Source organism: Gavia stellata, chromosome 21 (assembly GCF_030936135.1).
Source record: "Gavia stellata isolate bGavSte3 chromosome 21, bGavSte3.hap2, whole genome shotgun sequence".
NCBI lineage: Eukaryota > Metazoa > Chordata > Aves > Gaviiformes > Gaviidae > Gavia > Gavia stellata.
In genome coordinates, this window is record NC_082614.1 from 9,949,506 (window position 1) to 9,969,966 (window position 20,461).

The 20,461-nt window shown below is 36.1% G+C and overlaps 1 protein-coding gene across 3 annotated transcripts in view; it reads right to left on the reverse strand.

Annotated features, from left to right (window-relative positions):
* Nucleotides 1–5,588: 5,588 nt before the first annotated feature.
* Nucleotides 5,589–20,461, reverse strand: part of SFSWAP (splicing factor SWAP) — a 49,944-nt gene continuing 35,071 nt past the window's right edge. For 2 of the 3 annotated variants that reach the window (XM_059827659.1, XM_059827660.1), the window contains 4 exons: nucleotides 12,627–12,752; nucleotides 9,016–9,186; nucleotides 8,346–8,418; nucleotides 5,589–6,018 (listed from right to left, as the gene is read on the reverse strand). In XM_059827659.1, the coding sequence (XP_059683642.1) occupies nucleotides 5,953–6,018; nucleotides 8,346–8,418; nucleotides 9,016–9,186; nucleotides 12,627–12,752 (436 nt within the window). In that variant the 3' untranslated portion in view covers nucleotides 5,589–5,952. Of the gene's footprint in view, nucleotides 6,019–8,345; nucleotides 8,419–9,015; nucleotides 9,187–12,626; nucleotides 12,753–14,075; nucleotides 14,232–20,461 lie in introns of all 3 variants that reach the window. The other variant, XM_059827658.1, reaches the window with a different exon arrangement.

Sequence of the window (20,461 nt, forward strand, 5' to 3'; positions counted from 1 at the left end):
CAGCACAACTCACAGGGACAGTGTGAACCCAAACAGATAAGGGACCCGCACAAAAGAATAATGATCGTCTATTTTCTCTTTGCAATGGCAATTCTGAGTAAACTATTAACTTACAAACTCAAAGGCTTTCACAATTCATGATTCAACTGAGTAAACTGGTGGCTTCTTATTATGCAAATACATGAAATGTTTTGTTCTGGGAATATAAAACAATAGATTGGGGCATCTAAAGAACCTTATTCCTCTGTCTGTCATTATTATACCATCACGCTTAAATCCCACATATTTTACCATAAGAATCCAAGGCAGTAAGATTTCCTGCAGTAAGACAGAGTTTCCTGCAGAAATACATCTCTGGAGTAGCTGCCTTTTCACTCTGTGTTGAGTATTCACTGGGAGAAGAAAATTAATTTGATTATTAGAGCTTCAGAAAGGAGGAGCAGAGATTACAGATTACCTTAGAGTCCTTCCTTGTGATGCCAAACCCTCTGACCTGTTACGGTTAGGTTTTTCCCAAGCTTTGGCATTTCTGAAGGAAAAAGCTGTTATAACAAGTGAAAGCAGTAATTTAACAATCACCAAGGCTACCATATCCTAATAAATAAAGTTGCAGATAAACATCCTTGGATTGCATTTTAACAAGAAACCCTGAATCCTCCTACTTTTTAATAGAGGAAATAGGAGCATATACGGGGCTTCTCCCTGGAAGAACACATCCTTAGAATTTATTTTACAAGAAACAGGACAAGGAAAAGCTTGGATCCCCAAATCACACCAGCTTCACTGATGTAACACATCATATCTGCTACTCTATGTCATCTGGGGAAGTCGGCATCTGCCCTTCTCCAGTCTTGCATACTGGGATCTCTCTTACCCTACCACGCAGCTGTATTTATAACACTGTCAAACATCATCAAGAAGTCATCACACTTTTCTATTTAGAGATCAACATTTTAATACTCAGTCTAAAGAGAAAAATGAGTTTGTCAGCATGCATCTAAATGTGCAGCCATTTTGTCCTTATCAGAAAAAACAAGTCAGAGCACGTCTCCCGAGGAGAGTATGGCAGTGATCCAGAAATGGCAGATTATCACCATCACTTTTAAAATGGTCTAGCAGAGCTTTTTGTAATGTTTGTCATGCTACGTGCTCAGGACTAATTGTTGCCAAGAGATTATCATCTTCATTCAAATTAAAGATATTAAAGTAATACCAGGGAAGTTTCAAGTTCACTGGAAGGTAAAAGTGCATTTGTTATAAACAGTCAGGACTTGATTTAATACTATACAAAATCCAGTAGGGTATTTCTGTACCTATATTCACCCCCTGTGTAATCCAGAGCAGGGACAATTAAGGCAAAAATCAAAGACATGCTTTGCATCAAGAATTATCAAGAATCCCTCAACGGTTCAAACAGAGTAACAAAAGCAATACCACACCAGCTGGCCACCAGAAAGACTGAAACCTAATACCTGCCTGCACGTTAATTAGTTTCCAACCAGCTGCTCCAATAGAGCCTTTCCTTTTATATGTAATACTTACCCGAACTACGCTTTTGGTGCTGAAAGGATCTGTCTAAAAGCAAAGCAAAATATTCAGAACATGTTCATATTTAAATCACAACAGAAAAAAAATTCAAACACTGAGCTTTCAACTTTTAAGAGCTGCATTTAGGAGAATTTCAAACAAATTTTCATAAAGTTACAGCCAAGTTAATTTATGAGATGAAAATAAGGATGTTAGACCAGTGCAATGCTGTATTGCATGCTTTCAGATCATGAGGCAAAAGAAAAGAATCAGTGAAGATGTTTTTGCATTTTACTAACCTCAATCCACAGGTCTTTTACTTCTTTGCTTCATAAAATTAGTTGCTGGGTAGGGATGGGAGAAGAGGAGTAGATGATAAACACAATTTAATTAAGTATAAATTTAATTAAATAGGATTTCCCAATAAAATTTCTTCACAAAAGATAATAGACATTGCCTTAAATGCAAGAAAACATGAATTCTAAATGTTATCATTTGTTTCCCCATTGAAAAATGGAGAGTATGGTTTTGATTGTCTCTAATGCATGAAGTTTACAAGTGAGAACGTGTATGTTCCAAAATAATTGGTGTCAAACAAAATGTTATGACACAAAGAGTTACAAGTGACAATAGATGTGAAATCATGATCAATGCCAAGAGACCGCAGATACATCTCCATGGCTGTCAGCTTGTTGACAGAGCCAAATTGCTCACTGTCAAACCGTTAACTCAGTTCGACAGAAGCTGCCCTACAAGTGGAAGCAAGGTCTCTTCACCTGCAGAAAACCAAAAAGTATATACTGAGAGGGCCAAATGATTTTAACTTTTTTATTATTAACAGGTTACCCACCAGCTGACTGAAGAGACAAGTAAGAAGCTGTCGAACACATCTAATTAATTCAAATTAGAGCATCTTTAGTACAAGTTACTATGAATCCACCTCTTGACCTACGAAGATTACACCTAGTTGGGCAGACTGAGCAAAGCTGATGAAGTCTGTACTGAGAAATATGCTCTGAAGGAAACTGGTAACAGGGATTGGAGGACAGATTTATACAAGCACCTAACACTTACCTATTTCACCTCCATTTGACAAAGAAAGGTGGAGAACTTAAGGCTATGCACTACCTTTGCTGTAGCAATGCCTTTGTCCTATTTATTAGCTTTGTTGCATAAAGCTGATACCTCTTGAGCAGCTCCTACTGTCAGTGGCATTTTTTTTTTTTTTTTTTTGAGATAAGGCTACTCTCCACGAACACAGAATAATAAAGTTTTGTTGTATAAACTGACAATTTAATTTTTTTTTTTTAATCTTCAAAACTATTATCTGTCCTAAGACAATGAGGAAAGACTGGCTAGCACATTACAGAGAAGAAGGCCCTTCCAAAGCACTTTGGAAAGTTATCGTTAATATTCCAAGTCCTTCTGGTTTGTTACACGCACGCAGAGGAAATAATTCAAAGTGCCTACAGCTGAAGAGTTGCTTAAATTACTGTATTTGACCAAATTTACAGCAAAGTAACCTCACATTATATTGTTTCCACAAAAGTGAGAAATTTGAAAAATTGAAAGTGCTGCTAACTCAGAGCTCCCCCAGTACCTTGCTCATGACTGCTCAAAGCCCACTTTCTTCCAGCTGGAGCTCTCCCAATTTCTTAACTCCCCGTTGTAGCAACCTCATGTATTTGCCATCAGACACAAGATTCTGGCAATACAGCCAGGTGATACATCACAAGGAATTGAGTTTTCCAGTCTTTGTGGATGGGAGGTGGGGTGTGAGATGCAGTCCCATTCCCCTTTGCTGCAAATCCCAGGCCTGCTGCCTGTGATCCCAGATGCTTAGGCAGGGTCCTATAACTGGCTCCACAGAGAAGCCTCTTCCAGGGGTTGCACTGAAAATCGCTACCTGGAAAATAGAAATTTGAAAATTTTCCAGTTTCAAGTTCTTAAGACACTTTCCTGATATTGGCTACACATTCTGATATATCAGACACCAGAAATTTTAGGGATCATATCACAAGCTCCATGCTGTATTTACAAGCCGTTACAACACACCTAGTGCCTGTGAAGACAGACCAAAAAAGCAGCATCAATTTCTAAATGTGAATACATACAAAGGAATTATTCTGGCAAAGCAATTCAAGCCCCTTTAATATGGTGAAAATGTCCATTCTGGTTGGAAAGAGAAAAAATAACACAATAAAACCACTGCTACTTTTTAAATTCTGGAGAATGCAACTACCCATGAGAGAGTGCTAAATGCAAACAAACCCCAGTAAACAATAAAAAGCATACAAAAATGCAGTTTAATCTAAATTTTCCTGGAGCTAAACGCTCCATCTCACTTCATACCACAAAAGGGAATAAGAATTTAAAAAAAAAAAAAAAGAAAAAAAGAAAAAAAAAAAAGAAAAAAGACTTGCTCACAGGGAGGGAAAATATTTTAAGAAGTTATTAAAGCACAACCTTCCCAAAGAGAATAAATCTGCAAAGCAGACTGGGCAGCTTGTTCTGCTGCTATTTTATCAGAGTTGGGCTTTTTTCCTATTACATGACAAACAACTGGCATCCAAGCTGCCAATTGTTTAACCATGGTGAGACTTTTAACTCCATTTAGGAGGGAAAAATAAAGCTGCTGTAAATTTAACACTGCACAACAACCTACAACAGCTGCCTACGAAATTTACTTTGTGTCCTTTTTTACCTCTGTCTCTACTAGTATTGTTTCATCAACATGTACAGAGAAAATCTTACCTCTTTTGAACTGGTTGAAAGTTATTTTTTCCCTAGTCAAAACATTACAAGTAACTTTGAAATAATTAGGTAAATGGTGGATAACATGATTCTACATTACCATTTAGATGGCTCTGTTTCATCACAATTTATGTGCACAATGAAATTTCTCTGCATCAGACACAGCATTTTATATTGTTTGTGGGAGTGTAAACTCTGCTAATTATTACTGGCCAAAAATGGAAAAGAAACCTGATTGATTATTGTTTCCAATGGGTTAAATATTTTTCTCTCATGCCAAGTGAGTACCAGCAAGTGGCATACCAACTACCATTTTGACCATCATGTTACTCAAAGCTTGTATCAACACATTGTTTCTCCTCCCCTTGCTTCGAACAAAAAGATTTTGCATTGGAGTTATTAATCTGTGTAGTTCTAATGTAGTTAACTTACCAACTAGTCTGTGAGTAAGCATGAACTTTACCACATTAATTTCTTTAATCTGTCTCCAACCTCCACCTACTCTCTATAAAATTTGAGAAAATTTAGGACATCAGTCACTAGAACCATAATCTTTCCGATTATAGATCACAGTTTTTCAGGGGTCATTAAAAGCCCTGATTCCACTCTTTATGGAATCAGGTAACTGCCAGTAAGGGCACATTTTGAATACACCAACTATTACAAAACCTGGTAGTTAAAGCAGGCTTGGGGAAAAATTCACACATGCCTTTTTGTACTCATTTTAAGAATATTTCAATTAATAAATTAAGTTGTCTCAGTGTACAATGAAGAATGCATAATAAACAAACGTGCAATCATACTGAGGTCACAAGCTATTTGAAAAGTGTTAACTGGTATATATCAGTAAAACATAAGTTAGTAAGCATCTTTCTCAACTGTATGAAAGATGTTAAAACTGAACAATGCTGGATTTCTGTAAAGTATGCCTGTTGAATGACCACAAAAAATATACTCTCTTTTCTGTAGCTAACTAGGGAGAGCAAGGCACATTAAGACAAAGGGGCTACTGACCATTAGTTATTGACTTCAAAGGGTTAACTCCTCAAATGGAGGCTCAGAGGTCTTTCTGAATGATGGACAGAAAATCATGTCCCTTGTCTAAACTGTCCACTACTAACATCCAAGCAAACAAGCATTCTTCTTAGAAAGATCTGTGCATGAAGGAAGATCAAAAAGTGTTTCTCAGCTTATGGTGGTCAGGCAGGCTGGACAGTTGTTATTTTAAAAAGCAGAAAGTACTAAAGAAAAAGAAAATTAATCTGTAACTGAAGTCAACTACAAACAATTAAGGACTCCACAAAAACTCTAGCTAATGAAAGATGTTTCCTTCTTTATTATTGTGTAATACTTCTTTCACAGAAACATGGTATTTACAAATATACACATATAGACCGCTGATCATAAAATGTTACCGAAGAATTAGTCAAAAAAATCAATTTACAAAAACCAAAAACTTCCCAAAGATATTCTGGCTGCAAAAGTTTAATGAAATTTCAAGGAGACGCTTCTGTACAGAAAGACCGGTTTTTAGCTTCTTGAGTTCTGGTAATATTAGACGAGTTGTGAACCAAGTGAGCTAAGCTCAGCTGTACGTTTGAGATGAGGCAGTTTTTTTTATATTGTTCTTTTTTCACACAATTTCTTGATGGTCAGTTCAACAAACATGTCTCAGGAGGCACTAGTTTGTATGTTTTTGGAAGCTGCAAGCATTGCTCTCACTTTGGCCATAAGATCCTGTAGAAAATAAAAGGAAAATGGTCAGACATATCTGGGCTTTGAACAGAGATAAAGCGTGTGATTGCAAAAACCTGCATGAAAGGGTTAGCTTATGCTCCAGTCAGACAAAATACTTAGATTAATGACCATCAGATATTAACAGTGACTAGGCTAAATGAGTGAAATAATTTGGAGAAAGTTCCTATGACAGCAACTGAGGTCTGTTTTTACTACAATGCTAACAAAGTGCTCTGCACAAATATTTAGAGCAGTTTCTATACAAAAACAACACAGAAATCATGTCAATTGCAATGGAAAGAAACTATGACTGTACGTTCACAAGAAGTTTAATGAATACACAACTACTAACCACTGAAGGTTTAAAAAAGAAAAAAAAAAAAAGAAAAAAGAGAGAGAGCTGGTAAGAAGAGAGAGTGCTAACAATTACTCCGTAACAGAAAGCTTTTTTTGTTTGCTTTGTAAACCTGAACCAAAAATCTACATAGTAGTGGTATTTTCACATGACAGAGTGACTGAAACATTAAGACTATTGTGAAACCAAATAGCAACTCTCAGTCTTGTTTGAGTATCCAGTAGGAACAGCATTATGAAAGGAAATGAAATTCCATATAAATGGCATCGAATAATTGGGTTGCAAAAAATGATCACAAAATAAAAAGTGTGTATCAGTAATGAATTCAAGTTACTTAAAACATTTCTCCATAAATGCAATATAAATGAATTAAAATCCTTAGTTCTTTTAAAGCATTTTTCATCTGAAGCTCTCAAAACACTTCATAGGGGAATTCAGCATCATTATTCCACTTTATAGATGGAAGGATCTGAATGAGAAAAGATACTGTATTGGTCAGGGTCAGGCAGCACACTGGCAGCAAAATAATCTTACTAATAATTAGGTAAATTACATTTCTTTGGGCCTTTAAAGATAAAAGGATGCTAAACTAATCTATGTTGGGAAATATTGTGCAGATTTAAAAAAGTTTCATTCCCCTTTTCTACTTTTTGCGAACAGTAACTAAGAACTGTATTTTAATATAGTAATCTTTCCTCCTCTTACAGCTGCAAGTCAAGCAAGCAGACTAATATTAAACTAGCAAATGCTATGCCATAAGCAGTATTTAAACCAAGATGTATGAAACAATTACCTTTGTCTGAAGGGTATATATTTTTAAAGGGTGGGATGCTTACTCTACTTTGAAGACCATGATGTAGTTCACATCTCATTTCTCACACCAGGAATTTCCATGCATTTGTCTGGTAGCCTAAGAAGTGCTATGGTGTTAGTAGTCCATTTTCTTTCTCTGGTGCCTGTACTTGCTCTTTTCTATTTTCCTGAATATTCTTGTTTTGGGTTTCTCATCAAAAAGGGATCAAACACGGTATGTAAGGTACTAGTCTACTAGTATTAATTCCCAACTACCACCATTTCCCTAGCGGAACTAAATCTTTGAACAACATTAATTTATTGAAAGAATAATCTATCCATTGAAAAAAATGAGAATATAAAAAGCAACTCTGATTTTATATTGCAATTTTTCCAAAGCATAATTAAAAGCTTTCCTCCTCTAAACTTGGCATATTCAATTGAAAGAAAGTTAAATATGCATGAAGACTTTAAGAGGATGAGTGAAATTAAAAATTTTAAAGAGTGAGACCATGCAGTAGCTTTTAAAGAAGGAATGGAACTATTTTGACGGAGGTTGGGTATCTTAAAACCACGTTAGAGAAGCTGAATGCATTTGGATTATTGCACAGCATACAGAGGCACATAACTGATATGCCATGATTCACAGCAAACTTGAATATATCAATGAAATCATAACAATACTTCAGAGACATAAACAGCAACAAGGGTAAGATTACTGAGTTGAAGATACTGCTTAATGTAAGGCATACACTTCAGTTCACAAGAGGACATATTTTTCCTCTTCTGCCAACACTACAAACTTAGCCTTTGCCAAGGTATTTCTCCTCCTTCTTTCTTCCATGAAACTTGTTAAGAGCACCACATGGTAAGACAGGCTCTCAGTAATACCTGCTATTGGTAACTGGGATATTGTAGCATAATGTGGACTTTCATATCTTAACAGCGGATATACTGCAGCATAATGAATTTAGCTTGGTCTTTAGAGGCTTGATTAAACTTGACAGTAGCTAGAGAAGCAACAAAATTGTTTTTCTCATAAGCAAACAGATGAAGAATGACAATGAACATGTCTCTACATCACATGCAAAGCTCAGAATTGTGCAAGGTAGTAAGAGAAGAAAACGATGTGATGGACGCACTTAATTAGGCAACATACTCTGAATTTGTTTATTTGTACCTGAGTGATTTTACTCTGCACTGAAGACACAATTGCTGAAGAGATTTGGCCATCTTTTTCCTGAGAAACTCCCCTAAAAAAGTAAAATTAGAATTAGAAATTTATAGTAAATGTTTTAAAAATGTATTTCACTCACCATCACGATTTCGGGTTTTATTGTACAAGTGTCTCATATGTCAGACAACAGTTCTCTCATTCAGCTAGAAGCCATGATAAATCACAGTCAGAAGAGTCAGTTGTACAACTGATACGGAGAAATCTGAACAGCAGCTTAGGAATTTTTAACATAGGACTGTTGAATATTCTGTAGAAATAATTTAATTATGAACCTTGCACACCCATTACAATTCAAACCACTCTATTAAAATTCTACTTCAAAGAGTTACCCCATTTAGTGAGAGTTTCCGATTTCTAACTTAGAATTCGGTTGCAGAATTTTCTGCACCAGTTTTACTGTAACAGTACATTGAGAAGCTTACTCCAGTAGCCAACAGAGTTCCAATGTCTTCATTAAACTGATGCACATAGTGCTGTCCTCCCAGTGTCTTCTATTTTTAATATGCGCACATCACACAACCACAGAGTTCCTCACCATACAAGTTAGGTCAAAAGACAGACTCACAGTCAAGAGACATCAGCACTGCAGTATTACAGTAAAAGAGCCTATTACCTGGAGCGTTCCTGGCTGGATTCCCTGCTCTCCACAGGAGAGACACTAGCTGAATGTACAGAATTTTTGTGTGTGGATGGTTTGCCTGGTGACATGGATGGTGACGGAGACCTAGCTTTGGACTTGGTACGTGATCTAGACCGCCTCTTCTTCTTCTTTTCATGGGGACTTCTGCGAGAAGAAAATATTTTGTTGAAAGATATTTAAAGCAATATTACACTAGCTCAGCTGAAATCACTTTTTGCACTTCTAAAAGCTTCTGTAGCCCTCTTCGGCAGGATACTTCTCATGCATTCAGTCTTACCCTAATAATGCACTCCTATGGTTGTGCAAAATACTTTCTCAGAAGCTCTTTTTAACATATTACATTAGGCAACTACTAGTACCTGAGATTGTCACTTGGAATGCTGCTTTGTGGGTACACAGGCATTACTGGCCAGTATTTGAAGGATGACAATGAAAAGTATTTCATTGGAGATGTGCAGAATAACTTTGCTCAAAATTATAAACAAGCTCTTGTATGCCACTCAGACAAACCTAGACCTAGCAACATGTTTTAAGTGCAAACCGTTTATGACTTGGAAATTAGATATACAAATGTTTGCCACCGAGAACCGGAACAAAGGACTTACAGGTAGCTGTTGTATTCATTACAGACAGAAGGGGAAAACAGAGGAAGCCGCCTCGTGCAATATTAAGTTCAAAGAGAATTCAATTAGTAATATACTAGAGACGGAACTATCAAAATCTTTATACATGGTTATGAATTTACGTCTGTATGATTCACATACCAGTATTGATATTACTGTACTTAGAATTACTAGAGTAATGCCTTAATTAGAGTTAGGCAATACCTCATTGTAGGCATTTCTCTCTAGCATGTACTGAAGCTTCTAGAACATCTTAAAGCACTGTAAAACTTTGAGCCATCTTTTAAGTATCACATTACTGGTTCCTTTATTTTGATTTTCTTAGGAATTTGCTACTTTAAAAGCAGCTACGCTATAACATATTAAATTCCCATATAAATACTGTACACCTCTGATGCTTAGAATTTATCATACAAATATCTGATTTTTACATAGAATTTAACATTCAAGACTTAAAAATGCAAAGCCTCCTTGCACTTTTCTTGCATAAATAATCATTAGGTGGCAGAAGAAAAACCCCACAGCTCTACTGGTCTCTAACATTTTCATGACTATATAAAAAACGTCACCTACAAAGTTGGTTATTCCTTGACTAGGTAATTATGTACTGTAATTGCTCAGTTTCTTAAAACATCATAATGTAATCAAGCTGTAAATGTATTCCATACTTAAATCTTGAAAATCTCAGCAAACATTCATCATGCAAGATGAATTTATTTTACAGTAAGCTTTTTTGGTGGTTTTCATCTCAGATTACGATGAACAAACATCAAAACAGCTGAACGAATGCATCTATCAATTTTCTATTTTTAGAACAGCCCATTTGCTAAAACTAGGTTCATTTTTTAGTATTTTTCTAGGTATAAAAGCTAGCATAAAAGAACTATGCATATTCTCTAGGGAAAATAATTCACTGCAGTCAGATTAAAACATTTACATTAGACTTCTTTTTAAAGCAACTATGATGGCAATTGAGGTACAGGATAAGCAGAAGAAAAAACAATTGTTACATTTATTCTGAAGTATACCTCATTCTACAAGCGGTGGGGCAGTAATTCACAAACAAGACAAAGTAAAGCATAGCTTCCTAGTTTTTACATATTTTCTTCTGGAAATATACCTAAAAATTTACAAGCAATGCTAGCTATTCAGCATCACGACTGAGATCAGATTAATGCCCCGAGCAAGTTTAAAACACTGCAGTATTTATTAATTCTAATTTTCAGTCCTCTCACAGTACTGGATTCTAAAGCTTGCCTACTCTTAGTGTAACTATGGTTAATAAAAACCACTCTGCTGACTGCTGCCATGTAAGACTGAAATCTGCTCTCAGCTATCAGGGAAAATATACATTACTCACTCACAGAAAGCCCAAGTAAACTAATTAGCTTTTAACAGACCTTGAACCCAAACCTTGCTTCCATTACACCACTGCGAAGAATCTACTCCGTAAGTGAAGATGAAAACTGATCCATCACAGCATCTACATTTTTACTTGAAAATTTAACATGTCAGTCATAGCAGGGCTGAAACAGTAGGTTTTCTGCAATCAGAGCTGCAAAATAGCCTCATCTATGTTTAACTACAGTATTCTTTCTTCAGTCTACATTTTTTGTGCTTACTGCCGTATTTTATTGTGTAGTGTTCCATTTTCCTGTTTGAGGCCTAACAGAAGTTTACAATTTCCACCTATATTAACGATATTGTTTAAAGAGGAATCTGTTTTGTTTCAGAATTGTCATCATCATCTACCACTTGGAGTAGCATAACTCTAAAAATAATTTATAACTTAAAATACTGAATGGTCAAGCAGCAGACACACCAATACTGCATTAAAAATAGCACAGGGCTGTGAAAAAATTCTTGTGTGCGTTTATAGGAAGAAAAACATTTTAAGCTTCCATATCTTTTCTACTTAACCAAATTTGCATGCTGAATTCCACAGAAGCCTCTATTATCTCGAGTTGATGAATGCGAAAAACTGAATCAGTTGAAGTATACTGATGAAGTTCTCAATTATACATACCACACATCAATTAATTAGAGGCTGTCAAGGGATGGAAAGTTATCTTAAGAAACAATAGAAAATTTTTAATAAAGTTGAAAGTGATCTCTTTGCTGCTTCTTCCATGAGAAATATGAAGAAACAGGTTAAAGAGTAAATCTTCATCGCTGAGAAGAAAAATTCTGTATGCTCAGTTTAGTAACCTCAATGTATTGGGTTTTGTGTACACTTTAGGTATACATATACAAGCATGAAAAATTTTCACTTCCTTGCATGTTGAAGACACAACATGCCACAAAACATTAGAGACACAAAACATTTCAAAGCCTTCTGGGCACACACTTTGCAGATGTTTTTCTTCTGCATTTGGTGAGCTGAAATAATGGTTGGTATGCCATTTTATCATAGGTTCAGAGAGACTATATGCAAGGTGCTCTCAAAAAAGGCAACTCCTGATTCATATTTCACATTCCACTCTGCCAGTAAAATAATTGATAAATGTAAAGCATACCATTTGCTAAACTGGAGTTTCCCCTTATTTGTGCAGATGCGATGAGATGTCAAGCAATACCAGCAGAAATAACATAATACCACTATATGGCCTCTAGGCAAAGGTCATATAGCTTGCACAAGCAGAGCATGAGAAAACAACCCAACAAGAAGGAAATACAAAACTCCAAATAAAATCTGAACTCTCACAGCTAGGAGATAGTAGCATATTCATGTTCACAGATTTGGTTGTACATTTAGTGTTCAAACATATGCAAGAATGGGGGAAGAAGAACGAGTGCTTCTATTGTTTTTTTTCCTCCACAGAAGTATTTGTCTATTAAAATAAAGCTCCAGAACATAAAAAATACGGAAGTTCTACCTAGGCAGTATACAACACATCAGGCAATGTCTAAAGTCTCTTACGATGCCAGGACATAACCTTCTCCAGGACGGGGTATACTTACTTGGAACGTGGGCATTTCCTACTATTTCCAGGACTATTACTAATGCGATAAGCTGTTGGAACACTTCTTTCATCTCTCCGCCTTTCTGGTGTGTGAGCCCTTCTCCTAGGTGACCTTGATCGTGACCTGAGCAGGAAAAAAACATCCAAAAGTTTGCTTTTTGTTACTTATTTCACTACTTTTATTTCAGTGGAATTGTGCTGTCACCAAACACAAATACAACACCTTTCAAATGCCTATTTTATACTGACATGGGGTATTTAGTCTCCAAGACTTGTCAGCTGCGTAAAAATTTCTTACCCATCCAAGACATTTAGGATGTAGTTATCCATTGCTTTTCATTCCCAACGGGAGGGGGGAAAAAAGCAATTATTTTTTGCTATTGTGTGCTAATGTCAACTTCTGTATTAGTAAGCGGGAAAGTTTTACTTTAGTCCAGTCACCTTTTGTGGCAACAGATTTTACTAACACTGGTATGCAGAAGTCCAATTTGGCTTGAAGCCTGGGACTGTCAGGCCTGACCTTGTCTTCTCAAATTAGTGGTATGTTTTAGAACTGCTGCATTACAGAGATAAATACAAGTTTTTGCTTTCAGAGCATCTCCAACACTGACAAGTCCAGGAAATTTTGTCCCTGATGATGCAGAACAATCGTAGCACAGCCAGTATTTTCACCTGTGCAAGTGACCAACAACCCATGATCGGCATTGTTCGGCACTAGCACTTCAACTTGAGATATTTTTCCTAGAAAACTGAGAGCGAGAAAGAGAAAGAGGAAAAAAGAAAGCATGCCCAGTTAAGATCAGAGATCAACTTAAGAGCTTAACTCTTTTTCTCTATGATTTGGAATTAAGTGGATGTGCAAGTAAAACCTCAGTATTTCTTAATAACAAAATAAATGGAATGAGAAAAGTCCTGAGAGATAGAGAGGAGGGGGGAAAGATGGAGAAGGGGGCAATTCAGGGACCCAGCTTGGAAAAAAGAAAGGAAAAAACAAGCCCCAAAGCCGCCCAAAATTCCTCATAGTAACAGCTAGTTTTGTTATCACTAAAATATATAGTTCTAATGATTTTACTTCTATTTGTTTATTTATTTTAAAGCCTTTCTTATTTATTTACTATAGGTATGTCATTCCATGTATACCAAACATGTATGTTCTTGAATATACCTAACTTGCAGTGACTAAATGACAAGCCATTTGTGAAATCATTGATCTTCTGCAGACTGACACCATATATATCATATATATACACACACATTCCCGAGCCACTTCTCTTACACCTACCACAAAAGAGATCAACTGAAAATGAAAAAAAGTAATTACAATGGCAGTTAAGTGTTGCAAATTAACTGCTTTGTCACTTAGAAATCTGATCTTTACCAGGCCATTCAGAAGGATTAAAAAAGGAAAAAAACCAACAGATTATAAAGTTTGGGGTCAGTCAGACACCTTGACATTTTACCAGGATTTCCCTCAAAAGAGCTCCAGCAGTCAAATCTTTTCGTTGTCGAAGTTGCCTGATAATTTTCCCGCTCTGTTGCTGCTGCCATTGATGAGCTGCTCAGACTCGGCTCCATGCTCAGTGTCCCTGTGGATGCTGTGAGTCTGTGATACGGAGGCACACACTTCACATTCAGAATAAAATGTGCTAGTTTTGGTATTAACTAGAATCCTGAAAAGGCTCAGGCCCTTAACCAAAAGCTGAACCTTAGTGAAACATGCCTATATGGACCAGCCTAAAAAAAGTCCAAACAATCAGAAAGAAAAAGGCATTAGCTTCATTTTTATGAACTGACGTTTGTGGTTTTACAACATAGTTCCAATCACCACATATTAAGAACTTTGGCCATTAGCTTCAAACAATTAAAAACAGCTTAACAGTTTTACTGCAATACATCAATTATTACTTCCATTAGACTTATTTCAAAAGGCACTCTATTCCTTTAAAGTCAATATCACTTGTGTTTAGTAGCATCCCAGAAGTTCAAAGGGTTATGAAGCTTGGCATGTCTCGTTACAAAATAGGAATTAAAACTACATGAATAGACACTGCCTCAGCAATAAGAAAACCAGTTCAGAAGGAGAAAAAAACCCCAACCAACTTTTTTTACAAAGCAGCTACTTCCAAGTCTCTTAAATTCCTAATATTGAGGCAAAAAGTCTAACACACACAGAGGTGTACCCTATCCAAACTTATTGAAAAGTAACCTGTTAATAAAGTGTGCTACTACTAATCACTGTTTATAACTCATTAACTGGATAAATTATGTGGTTTAGTACTACTATTACTAGACACTATAAAGAGAAATGATCAATATCAAAAAGAAGTTTAGATTTTCCATCTCTACTCTAGTTCAAAATGAACATCCAAATTTCATCTAACTAAATCACTAAATCATTCAGTACGTAATGAGTGCCTCTGCTTCCCTTCCTCTCCTCTCACATACACCCCCCCCAGTCACATACACAAATACATCATTAGCTTAGATCATGCACTACAAAAATCTATTGGTAGAGAACAGGATTCAGATGAACATCGCCATTATTTACACTTACTGCCAACCAGCTGTGAAACCTAACTTCTCAGCTAGAACAGCACACTGACAACTCCAGTGACTGACAACCTACACTTCTTTAAAGAACACCACTGTCAGGTACATTTCACATCAAACTTTTTAATGGTGCTTTGAAGTCGATTAGAGAAAAAGACACTGATGAAGCATTTACTACAGATGCCTGAAAGGTACCAAAGGCTGTTTGTTTTCCAAGATAGATCTAACAAATGTGCCCCATCTTTGACAATAAGTACTTATTTGTAATAACTAATTATCTCTTTGGGACTAACAGCTCCAAAGCAATCTACACTGCAATATCTTACAGCACTTTTGGACATGGTTTACTGTTTCCATGATGTTTGTTTAATCTATCATGCTGGCCTAAAATTAAAACTGTATGATACCAGGTGCTTTATGGGAATAATTCTGGTACAGAAATTTTGTTCTAGAATACAACATGCATTTATGCAGAGAATTCTTTTAGCACACCACATGCCACAATTAAGCCAATATGTCTGAGTTGCTTATGTAGCTACAATTTTTTAAACTTGTTTCTGTAAAACAGGTTTGGTTGTGCTACCCAGAAAAATGAATATCCAAAACATGCTTTGAATCAACTGCATGTTATTTGAACAGAATTTTTCAACTTTAATGCTGCTGAAGATGCATTAGAAAATATAAAAAAATGCAACAGTACAAAAAAAAATTGTATCTTACCACCAAAGACTATTTTTAAATGAAGCAGAGCCTCTAGACCTCTAACAATGCAAAAATTAATAATAAACAAGAGATATAAAATGGCATACAGAGAAGTATATTGCAAAGTTCATCTGTAGGATTTCTAAGCACAATATGCATTTTGGAAAAGAAAAAAAAAAAGATACACAAACCAAAAAGGAAGAGCTTGAAAAGTATACTGACCATCACTTGAAAAAAGAGCAAAGAAAGTTACTGCAAATTTCTGTGTTTAACTTCACTTCCCACATCTCATTCCCTATTAACTTGTCATAGTAAGTTATATGGTAAAGGTGATTTTTAATCTTACTTTTTGAAACAACTTATACCATTAAATAGTAACTACTCAAAGTGTTTTTAAACAGAAGCTCAACTAATGTCTATATGGAAACCTCACAAAACCTAAGGCTTTAAGACTGTTCCCTACATACAGGGCATGTGTTGAGTGGTCGTTATTACAATTTAGAGATTACAATTCATTATCATCTGAATGCAATATAGCCTAACGAAAAATTATGAAAGAAGCACAGCTCTTCCTTTGGCTGTCACAGTTAATTTAAATATAATAAAGAACTTAAAATCCAAACTACTTGTTTTCACTGTGCAGATACTTCAAACCTACTAAGCTACTCTCTAAGAAAGTTATGAAAGTTTGTTTATTAAGACAAAGATCTTGTTTGTTATTCTGAATTATTTGATTAACAGGAACTGGAGCAGCAGTTACTACAGAAAGGGAAAATTTCAGCTTTTTTCAGTCCACTCTGAGGTAAAAATAAAGCATCAATAATCACTTTGTATTGAGATTTGTAGGTTAGAATATACATTTTGAACAGAATAAAGTAAGGCAACAAAATCTCAAACATGCAACATTAGACTGAGACATTCAAATAAAGCAGTTACTCAAAATAGGGATGTTCAGTATAATTTAACATCGATGTCCACACAATAAAGACTATCTCTAAGTGACACACACTTAATACAAGATGAACTCATTAACCTCTACAAATAGTTTACACTTTATCCCAGGAGGGTATGACTCTTTACACAACTATTCACTCAGCAGTAAGCTGTAACAGCCAATGTTTCGGGAATCTAGGAAAAAAATATTGTTCTAGGTGAAGCACTGGGAAAACTGAAGAGCAAAGAGATGTGAAAGGTGCCATGTTTTGAATATGACAAGACAATGCATGGAAATAGTGTTCTCTGAATCAACAATAAATATATAAATAAATAAAAAAAGAGAAAAACAGTCATAACTTCTAGCTAGGTAACAACATTTGCCTTTTTTTGGCAATTACTAAGACAAGGCATTATTTTTGCCTAAACATTTGAGAGACAAAACACATCGGTATCTGACTGGCTTATGAATCAGTCTCCCACTCTGGAGTACTCTACACATTTTCTGGTTTCAGGAGCAAGAGCTTTCATTTTGGAAATACCCTGAGTACATTAAGGCGTAGCAAAAACCTTCAATAAAGCAAACCTTCAATCATCACCATTTCTTGTACAATGTGAGACCACGTGGACATTAATTAGAAACGCAGAGCCAGAAAAGACTTCAAGAAAGAAGACTATTCAATATTCTCCAAACTATAATTCTTGATACAGAGATTTCCCACAATGGAGGATTCACAAGCTGTATTAACTACCTTTACCCACTGAGACACTATGAAAAGCTTTCTAGTCTCTCTGTTATCAATTTAAACCCATTACTTATTGTCCAAACCCCAAGGACCAAAGAAGAATGTTCTATTCCCTCTTTTTTGGCGTACATGAAGACTCATTTCATCTTCCTTCAGTCTTCCAAAACAGTCATTTCAAGTCTCTCTTTTTTAATTCTGAAAATTCTTGGTAATTCCCTCTAAACTTCCTCCAGCTGGTCTAATTCATTCTAACGGATGCACAAAACTGGACGCAGTACTCTAGGTGAGGCCAAACAGAACAACATCATCTTCCAGATGAGGAGACACTTGATGCATCCTGCATAAGACTTGCTTGTCTTTACTGACTACATTAAAGTAAACCAATACAGTCACTATATTAAGTATCAGATGCAGGAGAAAGGTATTCATTACAGTTGAATTACAAGAGGTCCTTGGGCAGAAGTTTAGATTTAGCCATGTTCTTGTGAAATGCTATAGATAGGAAGGTACAGGTCTCCCACCTGATATAACAGGTCTCCCACCTGATATAACTGCCACTACAAGCATTTCATAAGGTCCGCAAAAAGCTCAAAGGGAATGGGCACCCACTCAGCACTGATGATACTGCCTTAAGTTCCCAGAAACAATCGGTTTCTGAATGGGAGAGAGACCCTCCAGAGACCTTTGTTTAAACTGGTACTCGCAGAACAGAAAGACAGGCTGAATGGAAAGCCCTTTCCTGTTCAGCTCTGACTTCTGTCAAGTTTTATAATGTGCAAAATATTTTCACTGCTAGATGGGGTGCAGTTGTTCTGAAACAATTTTAAAATTCAGCCAGCCAGCATCAAGCTTATTGGACTTATCAGGCTGTAGAATTCAACAGCTGATCTAGGAAATATCCAACCAGATTTCATCAGGTGTCGTGTTGATTCACGATGTTAAGGCTTTTATACATCTGTTATTTGATTTGTGCCAGGAGGCACACTCAAGTTGGCACACAAAGATTCGCTCCAGTAGATTAACTATTTGTGGTGATTTTTGTGTAATTTCTCCACCAGCTGAACTATGGCCATCAAAAAAACCACCAAAACAACCAAAACATAATGAGACTATCCACTATGTATGTGGTAGACTGCAGCAGACTGTTATCTTTTCATCAGCAGAACCGACTGTAGACCAGTTGCTGAAAGTATTCAAGCCTCTATAAAGGACCAGGTATCTTATCTCCCTGAAGTCAATGAAAACATATTTTAGTATATCTCAAACTGAACTTGCAAGTTCCCATTAATCTGGTTACTGCCCGATGCAAACTCATGCAACATGCAGGATTATCTTTATCCTATTGAGTAGCACACCCAGGTACTGGTAAGGATCTCCTCAGATGATTCTTTGTCCTTTTCAAGGTACCACAGAAGACGATGTAATTTTTTTTTAGCATTACTATGATGTTTCTCCTTGGTTTTACCATGTATCAGTAAAATCATGGATAAATATATGCAACATAGCTTGGACGAAGTGATGTGGGAGGTTCAAGCGAAGATATGGTTTGACAGGGAGTTGAAAAGATGAGCAATTCACCTGAGGAGACTTTTCCCCAAGATATCCTTAACTCTGAGAAGACTTGCATTCACTTCTTAAACAAGGAAAGCTTCATTCAGCATCATTCCCTTCATACGCTGGTAAGCACAGAAAAGGAATGGCACACAGTATTTTGGAATGTGCCTTATAACATAGAGCATCGTGACCAGCTATTGTCAAAGGCAGTCAAATAAGCAGCATGTCAGACTGAAACTTTCACCCCAATTTATGCTCATTTAATTCCCTGCATCTCTGAATAGCAGAGATGTCTTCAGCAAAGTACTGTATTTAACCTTAAAAATCTAGTATAAAATAAAAAGTTGTAATGTGTTAACACTTACTCATACTAGTGTAGTTAGACACTTTGTCAAACAAACAAAAAAATGCACAAGGAAAATATGAGTTTTGTCACACTGCCATAAAGGGCTAGAAGCTGCTTTTCAGGAAAAAAACATATGTCATAGGCACGGCCACAAAGATAAAGGAATGTACGATTTTGCATGTATCACAATCATATAAAGCTGTGGTAGTATTTATATGCACAATTCATTTGAACTACAAGTTACTTAAACACTGTTCTGTAGCACGATCCAGAGAATGCAACCTCAAGAATAAGCCCTTCTGACTCACCACAACAACTCCTATGTGGCAGGGCATTCAGATATGACAAATTTTACAGAAAGGAAATTTTAAAGATGTTTAGACCCAAATGTCTTGGATGTATTTAACAATATTAGCATAACAGAATATGTATCATCTTATAGCTGGATAATTAATATAGTGAATTTAACTTCATTGGTGATTAAATACAGAGCTAACTGCACTGGGCTACATTCTTCTGTGGTCTCCCTTCCTTGTCAACTGTTTTCAACCTTCTTGGATTCCTGTTGTATCTTCTCCTGCCATTCATCCATCATATTTTTTCACATGCTACCTAACTGCTTTCTTTCCTTCTGAGCTTTGCTGTTCAAACACACAGTTCTCTACCTCTATTTCTTATCTTGTCTGTTGTCTCCAGCAACAGCCACAGACTTATTAGTAAGTTCTCTTCCTGCTATAATCACATTCGTACATATTACCGCCAGGTATTTCAGACCAGAGTGAAAAAGCATTTACTGGTACAAATTTTGCACTATGTAATTAGAAATTAATGATTATTTCATTAAAACTATTTTCAAAAGACCTTCCACATTTGATGATATTTATTTACTGTCTTCAAGGTGACTACACCCCTTGTAATGGGTACGAAGACGCTTATATAATGGAAGAAGTGCAAAAATGTTTTAAGTGTTAGCCCACACAGAACTCTAAAGAGTATGTTTGG